This window comes from Falco naumanni, unplaced genomic scaffold (assembly GCF_017639655.2).
Source record: "Falco naumanni isolate bFalNau1 unplaced genomic scaffold, bFalNau1.pat scaffold_81_arrow_pat_ctg1, whole genome shotgun sequence".
In the NCBI taxonomy this organism is placed as follows: Eukaryota; Metazoa; Chordata; class Aves; order Falconiformes; family Falconidae; genus Falco; species Falco naumanni.
The window spans coordinates 7106-20751 of record NW_024427569.1 but is presented as its reverse complement, the minus strand read 5'-3'; the positions used below and the strand labels follow the sequence as shown (position 1 = coordinate 20751).

The following is a 13646-nucleotide window of genomic DNA, read 5'->3' as shown; positions in this document are numbered from 1 at the left end:
CAATTGCCTTACGTGGCGGGGGGGGTTGTTCAGCTGTTTCTATACCCTTTTTAAGAAGGAACTACCAGAACTCTGAGCATTCATGACTGGCAGCTTTTACTCCAAGATCCTTTTTGTTCTACAATGGTAGAAGACTGTGCAGCGTGTAGAGGTAGCTTTTAAAGTAAACTACCTCAATGTAAAGAGCACTTTGGTCTCCTAACACTATAGAAATCTAAGATATTTAATCCTTACATAGCCTATTTGAAATGGGCTTTAAAACAGAAGACCATTGCTATGACAATAAACCAACAGCAAAACCACTGAAGAATATTCATATTCAAAATTTTCACCTCCTTCTTCAAAATATCCAAAATAAGCCACGATAGCCACTGATAATTAGGTATTCACGGAGAATGTGCGGTCACTAAAGCCTAGTGAACAAGCTGGACAAAACAGCAGAAGCCTTTTAAACATGCTTACTTTGCCAGGAAATGCTGTCCAGGACACGTGCCATCTTCATTTTTCACTTCTATTAGAATAACCTGAAAGAAAGTTCAGGTAATAAAGATAGATAACTGCAAGTCTGCTACACACTTTTCAAAATCACTAAAAACATTTACAACATGACATTTTCAAGGATTGCTCAAAGTACATAAAAGGCAAGTGAAAAGAACTACGTATCAGAGAAAGCAGTACATAAGAATCTTTAAAAAAAAGCCCATTACCTGACCTCGATAGAGCCCCACTTCATGCACTGTGCTATCCAGCTGGCTGAGCTGCTCATACATGTTAATCATATACCTCTTCCATAACCTAGTTTCTTTCTCAGCTGGGATATTAAATAGTTTTCTCATTTCTTTCTCGATGGTAGCTGTTCAGGAGGAAAAAAAAAACCCCACCAAAATTCCTAAAACTTGGGTGATTTGGAAAAAAAAAACTAAAAGACAAGCCAGATATTTAGCAAGGAAGTACATCCTTGATCCTTCAAGATCCTTTTGAGTAGGAAATGTATCATGGAAGTTATAATTTCCCATATAACTTGACTAATATTTAGTCTGAAAAAATGAAAAGCTTGTATTTTCAGTCATGTATTTGCCTGTCAAGCCCTCAAACCAATAACATTCAGAACACGCTGACAGGTTTCTGCCCAAAAGCCAGCTTCTGTGAAACAGTCATCGTTTGAAAACAATAGGCTCAAGAAGGAAGTCTTTTCACTTACTACTGCCAGGCAAACTGAAAAAAAGCATCTTTATGGACATATATGACAGATGACATTCAGCATTTTTACATGGGAAAATATAGCCATGATACAGAGAGAGAGATGGGCCAAACCTCAGGAAGAACAGAAGTGCAGGAAGAACCATTAAGATCTCTATAAATATTCACACACCAGGAAGGAATCATAGGAAAACCAGAGATGGAACTGCTTTACGGGAGTGATGTGGCTGTTTCTCAAGGACACTACTTAGTAAGTAACACGCTCCTCGAAGCTCTTAACCACAACTGTGGCTGGAAGAAACTCAGGAGGTTCCTAGTCCATTCGCTCAAAGTGGGGTCAACACTGAATTCAGACTAAGCTGCTTGGGGCTTATCCAGTCAGGTCTTCGAAACTTACAAGGCAGGAGATTCCCCCACCCCTCTGGGCCCTGTCCAAATGTCCAGCTGTCCCAACAGGGAAAACATTTTCATTCTATTCAGTTGGAATTTGTCCCGTTTCAGTTTATGACTATGTCTGCTGTTCATGACTCGGTAACTAGCCTGATTCACATTCTCAGTAACCTCCTCATAGGTGTTACAATGTCCTGCCAAAGCCTTTTCTTCTCCAGGCACAGCTCCCCCAGCCTCTTCTCACACATCACATGCTCCAACTCCCAGCTATCCTGTTGGTACTCACTAGACTTGCTCCAGTTTACCAACACTGTTGTTGGTCAGGGGGGCACAAAGTATCTCTTGAGGCACCATTGCACAGCTTCAGGTATGAGAGAACTACTTACCAACAGTGTCTGCTTTACTGAAGTGGCAGCTAATTACATTGTCAGGATTGCTGCTCTCACACAGCTTCAGCTCAAGAAGATAAACTTCAACCTCACAGTGCTTCACAAACACACCATACTCCACTACCTGCAAACAGAAGGCAGATGCGATAAATGAAACGAACACAAAGCTAAACCACTGGGCAATCCTCTGTAAGGTACCCCTGTCTAAATACTCTTAAGTCTTTACATGTCTTGCAAGTCAACCCGTAAACTGAACACCGACTCGCTCTGAAGTCCAAAATCAGTCACAACCTCTGTGAGCTTGTTTGGGGTTTTTTTGTTTTTAAAACATAAGAAATCCCCATGCTTTCCTTCCACACTGCACAGTTCCAAAGGTCCATCATCACAGCTGAGTTGATAGTGCCAGCTCATTACCCATGAAAAATATTTGATCACACAGTCAAAGCATTCTAGAAAAAAAAATACCTTTTGCTTTTAGCCTTTGGCTAAGGTTTACATTAAAAAAACAAGCCTAGAACACTGGAACAGAATCCTTTCTATTAGAAGGGAGTAAGACAAAGCATTAATTATTTTTCTGCATGGTATACAGAATCTGCCTTATTACTGTCTCCTTGCAAAAAAACAGGTAAATTTATGTCAGAACTAGTTTTGATGACATTGCTTTATTTCAGAGTCATTTTTACATCAATTTCACATTTGAGAGAAAATCGAATAGGTACATTACCCATCCCACTAGCTTTCAGCATAGTTTTAGAAACGTATTCTGTAAGACTAGGCACCCCTCTTCACCTACATATCATAAAACACATTATACCCGTAAGAAAAGCACATTTCAGAGGCCAATTATAAGACAACTCTGATACAACTGGAGGAAAAGAACAAACCAAAACCAACCAACCCACCAAAATACACCTCAATTCTCTCCACAGTTCTCTGTCGCTATAAAGCCTATGAAACCGAGATCATATTTCATTAAACCAGCAGGTCCAATTTTTACAAGTAACAGTGTTTAAGAAGCATTTGGACAGTGCCCTTAATAACTTGCTTTAACTTCAGTCAGCCCTGAAGTGGTCAAGCAGTTGAACTAGATGATTGTTGTAGCTCACTTCCAACTGAAATATTCTGTATCACTCGGGTGACACCAGACTTGCTATGATCTACTTCTGTAAAATGATACAGAAGTAGATCATTTTACAAATCCTCCACCCAACTTCGGAAAGAAACAAAGAATTAAGACTAAGACTTACTGTGAGAATTTGGCTAAATTATGCTTCCCTCTTCTGAGCTTTTATAGGGTTGTATTAGATATGCAAGGTGCTTTAAAAATAAATAATTAACAAATACAGTTGGAAAGACGTTCAGTATTTTGCTGTTGCAACAGAAAGTGAAAGTAAAACTCCCTGTTTAAACAGCTTCTTGACAGGCAAATTAGACTTTTTTTTAAATGCAAAGAAACTAATTCACAAGTTCTTCATTTCTCTTTCAGAAGGAATTTCATTCAATGGGACTTCCTGTTCTCCCATATTCTATAGGCAGAAACAAATAAAGAACCATATTCAGAAACAGAAGAACTTTTTCAAGAAGTTTCTGACCATACCACCAAGTCCATTAGGACGGATGAATGTCAAGAAGAGTCTAATTGCCTGCAGAGGTCTTTGAAACAGTGTCTGATCAGCTAGCTTGTTCTGTCGAAGTAAAACTCAGGTCATCCTGTTGGATAGCAATTTGAGCACAACACGCTGTCAACCACCGAGGAAGCACACTGTTCTCTATTTTGCACATTAGACACTTTTCAACAGGATTCTATACAAGACTGTCCAAAAACATGGTTTGAGATTACGGAAAGAAACCTGACCTACAAATAAATCTAAGTTAATCTTCCTGTACTTGTCTCTGATCATCAGGCATATAGAAATGGAAGAAACCCCAGCTTGTAAAATTACAAAGATGCTTGAAAATTACTTCCCAAATCCAGCTTTTATGGACATTTTGATGTATGAATTACAGTTGATCCAGCTTTAGGAAAAGGATTAAAACTTCTGGTCCTTGAATGCTTTAAGTGCTTTACTTCCAGAGCTATCTGAAGAGTATGTAACCAGATACTGAACACATTCTACTCAGGTGAAATACTGCAGCTGTGTGTGTCCCACTGACCTTTCACTTTATATTTTTTGCAAGAAGCTGTAGCATCTCACAAACCTACTATTCTGCTATATTTGAACATTTTTTCTTAATATAAAAATCCACTTCAAATTACCAGGTTAACAATAAACAGAGACTGAACACTCATAGCAATTCAAAACCTTAAAAATTTACTCTTAACTGGACCACAATAACTTGACATCTTACATCCATAATGCAACACTAGCTCTAAGCTCTAGCCCTCAATAATTACAGTGTTGAACAGTGGTATCTGATATGCCAATGAAAGGAGGCTCATACAAGTAAGCCTTCCACTCAAGTGTTTCCCCTATAGCTTCCAAACTTCTTGTCCCACTCCCAAATTTTTCAGAAAAGGCAGTGTCTAATAACATGCCAGGCTTTGCGAAAGTGGTTAGCCAGTTCACGAATAAAGCCTTCCTCACTCAGAAGGGCACTGCTTAGTAATAGCTCTAGTTTTCCTTCTCAGTATAGATTTTCTGTTGCTCAAGAAATCATCTGTTCCTACTAACAACACGTCTCCTTTATAGCTATAATTCTTTTCCATTTCCCCCCCACTTCTGGTTTACACGGAAGTCCTGCCTACTCAGCAGAGCAAACGTGGGGACACCTGGTGAACCTGGGATCATTTACATTTTCTGAAGATATCATCATTTCTCATCACATAGAATTTCTAGCCAGACAATGACAACATTTCAGTACCACTGATCAGCACAAGCGGGCCTGCAAGAGAAGGTTCTTACTTCCTTTCATTACTCTGATGCCACACTTTCTTGAGTCTTGCACACCTCTAAGTAACCCTTACTGTAACATAGTGCTACTTAATCAGTATTACTTATGCAAATTCTATGAACGCTATCTGCCTGGGGTAGCGATTACTCTTTATGGACACTACAGACCGGCACTTCTCAATTTAGTCAGTGCAAAACCCTAAGACTAAAATAAAAACAAAAAAACTTTTACCCATAAACAAGTGTCTGATAGATTTCCAAAAAAGCAACTCGCAGATGTCACCTTCTCAAAAGGTTATAGACTCAGAATGCATTCATGACAGCATTTAACCAAACAAAAGTCAGACTTACAGAACAAAACCATACATACGTCTCTTGTAACGATTTTAGAATCCCAGAATTTTGAAGAACAAAACAAGAACAACCTTAAACTCCAGAGGAAGCCCCTAAGCCATCTGAAGTCCCTAAACCAGATGCCATCTGTAGGCATCCCTAAGCCAACACACTAACTACTCCATGCAACACAAAAGCATAATCATAATGTAAAAAGTTAACAAAGTTCATGGTTCTCACCCTATAGAGCCCATCAGCTGAGAATCACTGAAGATTCGGGCATTTTTACTGTACTACTGGAAGGTCATTCCTTCAGACAACAAGGCAGAAAGACCTCACGTTATTATCTCCAAGGATCTTCTGAGGATCCTGTCTTAACTGACATGCAGCAAAATAAATTTTGTCTAAGTTTGGTAGAGATCAGATAATGAAACCAAGGTGATGAGAAGTTGGTTCACCCATACTTACTTTCCTCACAATAGGCTGCTGTCCATCTATGCAACCATACCATGCTACTAGTTTATTCCAGGCTTCAGTAGGAACCAATACGTAATCTAGCTCATCAACGAGGAGTTCTTTTAAACTCTGCGTTTCTGGATCTAAAAGGGAGACAGATGTAAGAAAGCGCAGCATCAAACAGAACCCTTTCTTCTCAAGGCCTAGACACACAGTGCCATGACGCTAAGAACTGCCAAAACTCCCACGAGCAGGCAGAAACCGCACCAGTCTCCTCACTCACAAGGCCGGGATGGCTGCTTGCAGCTTCCCAGAAGACACGGCTTCAAAAGCGAAAGCTGCACGATGAGGCGACTGCACATGGGAGTTACCTGCCCGAGCCTGGCCTGCGGCCGAGCTCCCAGCCCCCAGGGCCCAGGCCCCAGGGCCCAGGCCCTGCTCCCCCGCGGCCCAGCGCCGCCGGGCAGCACTCACCGCTGAAGAGACCCGAATTGTCGATAGGCCCGGGGAAGAATCTGGGATCGTCCACACCGAACATGTCCCACCTGTCGAAGCCCACGTACTTCTTCCACTGCTTGAACCACCGGCTGTCCACCAGGTACCTGCAACACACGACACCAGGCGGCCCGGCCCCCTCAGCGGTGGCGCGGCCCAGCCCGCTCCCGCAGGCCCTGCCGCCCGCGGGGGAAGGGGGAGGGAGGGGCGGGAGGGCCGTGCGGCCGGGCTCACCAGGATTCCCCCGGCCGGAGGGCCATAGCCAGCAGCGACCTCAGCTCGGCCCGCTGCACCGTCGTGTCCGGCCGCGCCCCGCCGCCGCCGCCGCCGCCGCCGCCCTCCGCCGCCGCCATGTCGGTGCGCGAGCCCCGTCGCGGGCGGATGCCGGCCCGCGTACGCATGCGCGCTGGCTGCCCCGCCGCGCTCGCCCCGCCCCGCCCGCGCGCCCTCTGACGGCATGGGCGGGGCCGCGCGCAGGGGTGAGGCGGGCGGCGCGCGCGCTGTGGTGGCGTCCGCCATCTTGTGCGGGCGCGTCCCACGGGGCCGCGCAGCCCCGGCCCGGCCCCTGCGGCTGCCGGGGCAGGCGGTATCTGCCGTGCTGAGGGGCGGGCAGGGTGGGCACCCCCCTCCCTTGGGCCTCCAGCGTGGAGAGCAGCCGGGGCTGGGAGCGTGAGGGGGTGCGGGGCGGCGTCGGAGCACAGCTGGAGGCCGGGGGGGCGCGGGAGGCCTCGTCCCCGAGGAGGCTCCGTTTCCGAGAGGGGCGGCTTTCACAGCAGGGGGCAGAAATGCTTGCTGTGGGCTGTGTGGTTCCAGTGCCCCGGGCTGTTTTTCTCGCGTAGCGGATGTGTGGAGCCCTCTGCTTGGCTTTGGCTAGGGAGGGGGGCTCCTAATCGTTATGGGACTAGACAGGGAAATGGGCTGAGCAACCCGCTGGGGAGCCCGCGGTTTTGAAAGTGTGTCTGGAAAGAGCCTCTCGAGAAGTAGTTCAGGCGTTTGTCTCGAGTAGCGTATCCCGTGCTGTTTAGGGAGCGTGCCCTTGAGAAATAGGAAAATTGGGAAGGATTCAGAAACTTAACCTGCTTTAAACTGATAACACCAAAAAATTCATTTGCCTCATGGAAAAAAGGCAGGCGGTGATGTGCTGGGGGCCGTGACTGCAGGGGAGCACTCTCTTGGCAGCCACTTTGCAGCAGTGTGGTGGGTAGATGGGGTCTACCTCTTGCCAGCCAGGCCTGGCAGTGCTGCAGTAATGCAGGGTAAAATGCTAAAGGCTTTTTTTTTTTTTTTTTTTTTCTTGACAGCAGGGCAAGTCCATCCAGTTAATGCTGAAAAAGAAGACCATTTTTTCCTTCCAGCAGGAGTTGAGGCCTGTTACCTACTCCTTTTTCAAAAGGCAGGGCGCCTTCAGGCTTCAAGAAACTAACACACCCTGTTTTGGCAAGACTGGGTGTGTGTTTAAAATGAGTCAGCTATTACGAGAGAATGCTTACGTAGCTGACTTCGCTCTGCTAATGAATTACCTATTCCTAATAGCGTGGTAAGCAATTAAAATGGTCTCATTGAAAGCTTTCTGATTCAGTACTAGGAAATGGCATTACAGTTTCACCATAAGGTAGGGGTGTCTATCTTCTCCTGTCTCTTCAAACGCTTTCTGCCATTCAGCTTCCTGCCCTTGTCTCTTAACTGAACCTGATGGCTGCTCGCTGAGAGAGTGGCACCAACAGGAATGAAGCCCGTTCCAGTGCCACCCAGTTGAAGGCAGGTGTTTCCTACCTGCCTTATGATGGCAAAGATCAAACCTGGTGGCTAAAAGCTATCTCAAAATTTAGTGGGTGCAAGAAAGCTCAGTAGGAGGAGAAAGGGATTTGAAATAGCTGAAAGAACGTTTAACAGGCTGAGGACAAAAGAGTTTATGACATTTCCACTGACTAGGCACTACTGAACACCCCATCTCATCTACCATGATTTTAGGAGATGTGCTGGGATTTGGTGGGCAGAACGCTAGGGAAACCTGCGAGAGGGAGACAGTGGGAAGGATACTTTTCTTTGCAGCTTCATATACCTGAACTTGTTTAAAGATTTAAGAAGTTGATGGCAACTATCAGCAGCTAAGGTGGGGAGAATATCACTGGGAGGGGAGAAGGGGCGGAACAAACATTCTCTGGAAAGCGAGGGGTCTATGGGACTCTGATACGTAGAACAGAAAAGCAGGGTGAATGCTGTTTGCAGAGGGACAAGCTGTTTGCAATAGAAGTGTATATGTAGAAAAAAATAAGAGTGTGGGAGTGTAGATGTGACAGACACGAGACGTTGAAAGGACAGCATCCTCAAGCCACGGAAGTATCCAAGTCTGCTGAAGTAATAGCATTTATTTTAAGGTTTCCTACTGAATCAGTCTGTTTCTCTCTGAAATTACAGAAACAGAACTGGGCCATTTTATAATCCCTGAGGAATCGCCTGGGATTCTTCGAGTCTACCCTCACCATAGAGCTACTACATTACAGAAGTGAAACATCTTCATCCCCACTGGTCGCAACCAAAAAACATTTGGTGCGAGAGCCTGGGGGGGGGGGGGGGGGGGGGGGGGGGGCTGTGCTCTTCCACAGGTGTTGCTGCCAAAAGTTTCCAGCCCACAGGCTGCCCTTCACACCACAGCCTGCTTTGCCCCAGAAGCCAGCTACTCTGGGGAATGCTGAAACAAGACTGGGAATAACAAGGCTGGGAGGCTTTTATCTGCCCTGCAGAGTTCCTGCAGGTATGCTTACACTGGGATCATTCATTTTCCTGCTGACATGGCTAATTTTCGTCCTGGAATCACGTCACTGTACTTCTGCTGGCGTGGCTGTATCTGTTCTAGAGCTGGTGCTTTGTTTTTCTGCTAGCGCAGTCCCAGCAGCCGGAAGGTAAATAAATCCCTCGGCCATTAGCACTGAATAAGCCGGGTGTAAGATGCCTCTGTGACAGGCAGGCTCGGCGAGAGACCCTTGTTGGCAGGGCTGCTGTTGGAACAGCCGCAGGTGTTAGGGGAGCAGTGGGGCTCAGCAGGGGCCACAGGCTGATAAGGAACCGGCAAAGCAAAGGAGGTCCTGGGAGCTCACATGGCTCGAGTTTGGTGAGTCAGGATTGAGGAAGTGCTGCGGCTCATTGTCGAGAAAGATTTTTCAATGCGGGGAGTTCCTGCTGCCCATGATCCTCGGTCTTCTCCACGTACTTCAAAATATGTCCTGCATTAATGAGGGAAGTAGATTTAACTGAAAAAACAATCCCCCAAATCAAGCAGCTTCTGCTCCAGAGCCAAAATAGCTACTGAAAACATCCTGTTTTTTCCACAAAGCTGTTATGGAAGTTAAGAAATAGCCCGGTGAGGATTGTGCAATCTGAGTTCAAAGCTGGATGACTCGAGGCCAGCAGCAAGCAGGGTAGAGCTGGCGGTAGGTTTTGCCCCCGTGTCTCTCCTCAGCCCGGAGGAGGCCTTGAGTCTAGGTACAGTAACAAAGCAACCAGCGAACCGGTGAGGTGAGAAGCTGTGAACAGGAAAAAAACCCAAAACCCTCAATCCCAAGTGTTTTTAATGATGAAAACAGCGCACTAGTGCTTGAAAGTGTTATGCCTTCTCTTTGAAAGCCCAGGTTTCTGTTAGTGCTCCTCAGTCCAGCACCAAGTTTGTGCTCAGTGCTACAAGGCCTTGTGCACAGTGGCTGGTCATGAAAACGTGCTCACAGAGCTATTCAAGGGGTGAAAAATTTACCTGCAGAAGGACCTGAGCCACTGGGCAAAAGGAGGGCATGTGAAATTTGGCACAGGCTCACAGTTTCTCAGGGGAAACCTATCCTAATTCCAGCTGTTCAGCAGCAGGCTGTAAACCCAGGGTTGCCACGCAGGAACAATGCATCAGGATTATTCTAACAATTCCATGAAATACCTGTCAGCTTTATGGTTGGCAGGAGTCAAAAAAAGTGATAGGGAAGGAGTAGAAAGAAAATATTGCCTGAATCCTGGCACACCCGCACCTGGAGTGTCACATGCGATTCCTGTGCCCAAAGGGCAACGAGGATGCTGTGAGGCAGGGCACGGTTCCAGTGGGAGAAGTGGTCAAATAGGTTGACCAGGAATGTGAAAGAACTGGTTCTTGTTGCGATTCCCTGTGCTGCAAGGTGTTGGGGGGCATGAAGGCGATACGGGCTTCACGTAGGACTGGGCAAGTATGTAGAGATCTGTGGCTACCACCGATGCGAGATGGGATAGAGCCAGGAGACAGCTAAGCCAGCAAGGGACAGTGGTTCTGGGACAAGGGGAGGGACGGTGGGTGCTGCTCTGGTTCTCAGCCTCCCCTGGGCATCTACAGAGGGAGGCCAGGTAACAAGGTGGGCCTTGGCCGGTGGGCTCTTCTTCCCCAAGCCCTCTGCCAGCACAGCCGCATCCACCTGCCTGAGACACCCGTTACCCTGTCACAGCGTGCTGGGGGTTCAGCAGCCCATGCAAAATCACCCCTTGGCTGCGTGCTGTGTCCTTCCTCTGCGGGCGAGCCCCGAGCAAGGTCCAGTGGGCAGTTTGGCAAGGTGCTCCCTGCGTGCCACCCTCCCACCCCGCCAAGCTTGTTAGGTGCGAGGTGAGATGTGGCCCTGGCTGAGTTTGCAGGGCTTGCGAGCGCTGCTCGCCCATCACGCTGCCCTAGGTTTGCACTCAGATTTCAGCCTGACCGTGACATCACACTCGAGTGGTTTGAGTTCACCCTGTGAGCACCCACGTGAGCTGACCCAAGTCGCCCAGATTTATCAAGCCACAGCCTTAAAGAAAGTAGCATTTATTTTTATTCAGAAAATCACAGTAAGCTACTGAGACTCATGACTGCTTTCCTCGGCATAGTTTCCCAAACATTCTCGTGCAGCTTTTGAAAACATCAAGTACACTTCGAGAATTTGGAAGATGCACCATCACAAGCAAAACCTGCACGAGACATCAGGATTTCTGCCTGAGCAGCAGCCCCCTGCGAGGGGAACAGGCGGGCGCACAAGGTAGGAAGCAAGGGGGCCAGCTGGCGAACGCTGTGGCACTCTGCGTTATTCCAGAACATTCTTGGGAACCTTCTGCAGAAGCAATTCAATATCATCCTGGATCTTGATGGTTTCGAAATGCCGGCTGTAGCGTTTGAAGGGCACGCCGTCGGGGCCGATGAGGAACTTCTCGAAGTTCCAGGAGATGTCGTTGCGGCAGACGGGGGACCAGATGATGTACTGCGGGTTGGTCATCAGCGAGGAGGGGTCATCGTGCGGGAAGGGCAGCGCCTCTTTCAGGAAGGTGAAGAGGGGGTGCGGCGTCCTTCCCGTTCACCTCGCACTTCTCGAACATGATGAAATTGGGCTTGTAGCCGTTGCCGGGACGTACGTGCTCCAGCGAGAGCAGGATCTCCTCGTTCTTAGCATTCTCCTGGAGAAACAAACACGACACCGCCCCCGGCGAGGCCGTCAGAGCCCAGCCGGGCCAGGGGGCTCCCCCAGCCCCCGCCGGGGGGCTCCCCCCGCCCCGTCGCCCGCCCCCGGCCCCTACCTGGTGTCCGAACTGGTTGCAGGGGAAGCCGAGGGACCTGCAGCCCGCGTGGCCCGTAGCGCCGCTGCAGCTCGTTGAGCTGCAGGAAGTCGCGGGTGGTGGTGCCTCAGAGCGACGCCACATTGGCCACCAGCAGCACCTTCCCCCGCAGCGAGCCCAGCGCCAGCGGCTCCGCCGCGCCCAGGCGGCCGCGCCGCCAGCCCCGCCAGCCCCGCCAGCCCCGCCGCTCCCGCCGCATGGCCAACACTGCCGCGCGGGGCCCGCTCCCGCCCCGCCCCGCCTTCTCCCGCCCCGCCCCGCCCCGCCCGCTCCCGCCCGCTCCCGCCCGGCCCCGCCCCTCCCGGTCGGCCCCGCCCGCTCCCGCCGGCGGTGCGCGCAGACCTACGGGCCCGCAGCTCCCCGGCCGGTCCCCCCGCTGCGCCCCCGCTGCCCGCCAGCTCCCCGGGGGGCTGGGGCCCTTTCTGGTGAGTCGAAGGCTCGGAGCCGGGGGGTTTGCAGCTCCGCGGGTAACGCGCAGGGGAGCGCCGGCCACGGCCCGGAACGCTGCGGGGAATCGGCACGACGCAAGGTGGTCCCGGGAGTTCAAACCCTCACGGGAGCCGGGAGCCCCCGAGGACGGGGCCGCAGCACCGGGGGCCGCAGCAGCTTCCCGGGGCAGGGCTGCCAAGGCGAGCAGCTCTGGGGAGAAACACCCTCGGGCAGTGTGCCAGCAGGAGGAACACGAGGGGTCTGAGAGGGGCCAGAAATTCCCTTCTTCGATCCCCTTTCATCATTCTTCCACCCCTCTGAGGCCAGCAAAGCCTCCCCTTTACTTCAGCGGTTGCTTTTCCCCATCCCTGGCTTTGCCAGTTCTTGCCTTACTGCTTCTGCTCTGGAAGTTCTCAATCACGCCACACAACTGCCGTGTTTTCTGTGGATTCGAGGCAGCCCCCAGTGAACTACGCTGACTGTTAGCCCCGCGCCCACGCCACGGCAAGGCTGGCCCAGCTGCTCCCCCCCGGGTCCTTGTGCTGGGACATGGCCCTCCTCCGGAGCATGGGAGAGTCAAGGCCGGGGTGATGTCCGCAGGGAACCGCGGGGCAGCACAGCTCAGGGGGACCAAGAGCAAGGGGCCTCGGGCTCCAGCACGGCTCCCACAGGGGAAGCAGGGAGCCCCTTGCCAAGGCTCCAGCCAGCCTTTGCACCAAGTGAGCTCCATTCCTGACAGCCCCAAGGTCAGACAGCTGCTTATCAGCCCCTGGCCCCCGGCCAAGGCAGCCTGGGGCCCCTGAGCGCAGGGGGATGCTCTGCGTTCTCCTTGATGCTTGGCAGTGGGGACAATCCCGAAGTGCCAGCCGTCACTAACAGGGCACTGTGAAATGCTGCATCTCTGGCCTGGGGTGCCCAGGTGACCGCAGGATCCAGGGATTTTTGCTTTGGGCCACTCTTGGCACCTGTCCCCACAACTGGGAACCGGAATAGTTCCTGGCTGTGGTGAGTTCTGGGGACTCGCCGATTATCGTGCATCTCGGGGGGCTGACAGTGTTTGCACCGTTTGCAGGACTGATAGCAGGAGCCATGACAAGTGTCCCGAGAGAGATCAGAGCGGCAGGGTAAACAGCTGTGGGGAGGAGCAGAGGCACGTGACATGTCTTTGCTCTTGATTAAATTGGTGGTTACAGTTCAACGCAGACTCCTCATCCCGCCCCTTGGGGCACAGGTGAGGCCATGGTGGCATGATGAAGATGGAATTTCTCCTCAGGTGGTGACCTCTGGTGGCAGGTGGCCGCAGAGGCATGTGGCACTGCTGCTGCTTTGGACGCTTGCCCAGACTGGCATCTTCAATCCTCTGCCTGGAGCCTGGGGGTTCATCTGAAGCAGGGGAGTTTGGGTTCTGGGGCCCCGACCTCCTCAGACAATCGCAGTTTTGAGCTTTCCCTTCCACAGTGAGCGAGTTCTCAGGAAA

At 50.3% G+C, this 13646-nt stretch overlaps 1 protein-coding gene, 1 long non-coding RNA gene and 1 pseudogene across 5 annotated transcripts in view; 1 reads left to right on the top strand and 2 right to left on the bottom strand.

Moving 5' to 3' along the window:
- The window catches only part of LOC121082363 (ubiquitin carboxyl-terminal hydrolase 4-like), a 36158-nt gene extending 29621 nt beyond the window's left edge, over positions 1 to 6537 (bottom strand). For all 3 annotated transcript variants that reach the window (XM_040581694.1, XM_040581695.1, XM_040581696.1), the window contains exons 1-6: positions 6389 to 6537; positions 6134 to 6261; positions 5672 to 5802; positions 1977 to 2103; positions 708 to 853; positions 463 to 524 (exon numbers count right to left, since the gene is read on the bottom strand). In XM_040581694.1, coding sequence (XP_040437628.1) covers positions 463 to 524; positions 708 to 853; positions 1977 to 2103; positions 5672 to 5802; positions 6134 to 6261; positions 6389 to 6507 — 713 coding nt within the window. In that variant the 5' untranslated portion in view covers positions 6508 to 6537. The remainder of the gene's footprint in view (positions 1 to 462; positions 525 to 707; positions 854 to 1976; positions 2104 to 5671; positions 5803 to 6133; positions 6262 to 6388) is intronic.
- Positions 6191 to 8695, top strand: LOC121082364. Of its 2 annotated transcripts, none has more exons than XR_005825994.1 (3): positions 6191 to 6257; positions 7456 to 7691; positions 8573 to 8695. It is a non-coding gene; the product is annotated as an uncharacterized LOC121082364 (long non-coding RNA). The 2 variants fall into 2 exon arrangements; XR_005825995.1 differs by lacking the exon at positions 6191 to 6257 and adding an exon at positions 7303 to 7351.
- Positions 8696 to 10942: 2247 nt separating this feature from the next.
- LOC121082368 lies at positions 10943 to 13207 on the bottom strand (annotated as a pseudogene).
- Positions 13208 to 13646: the final 439 nt, after the last annotated feature.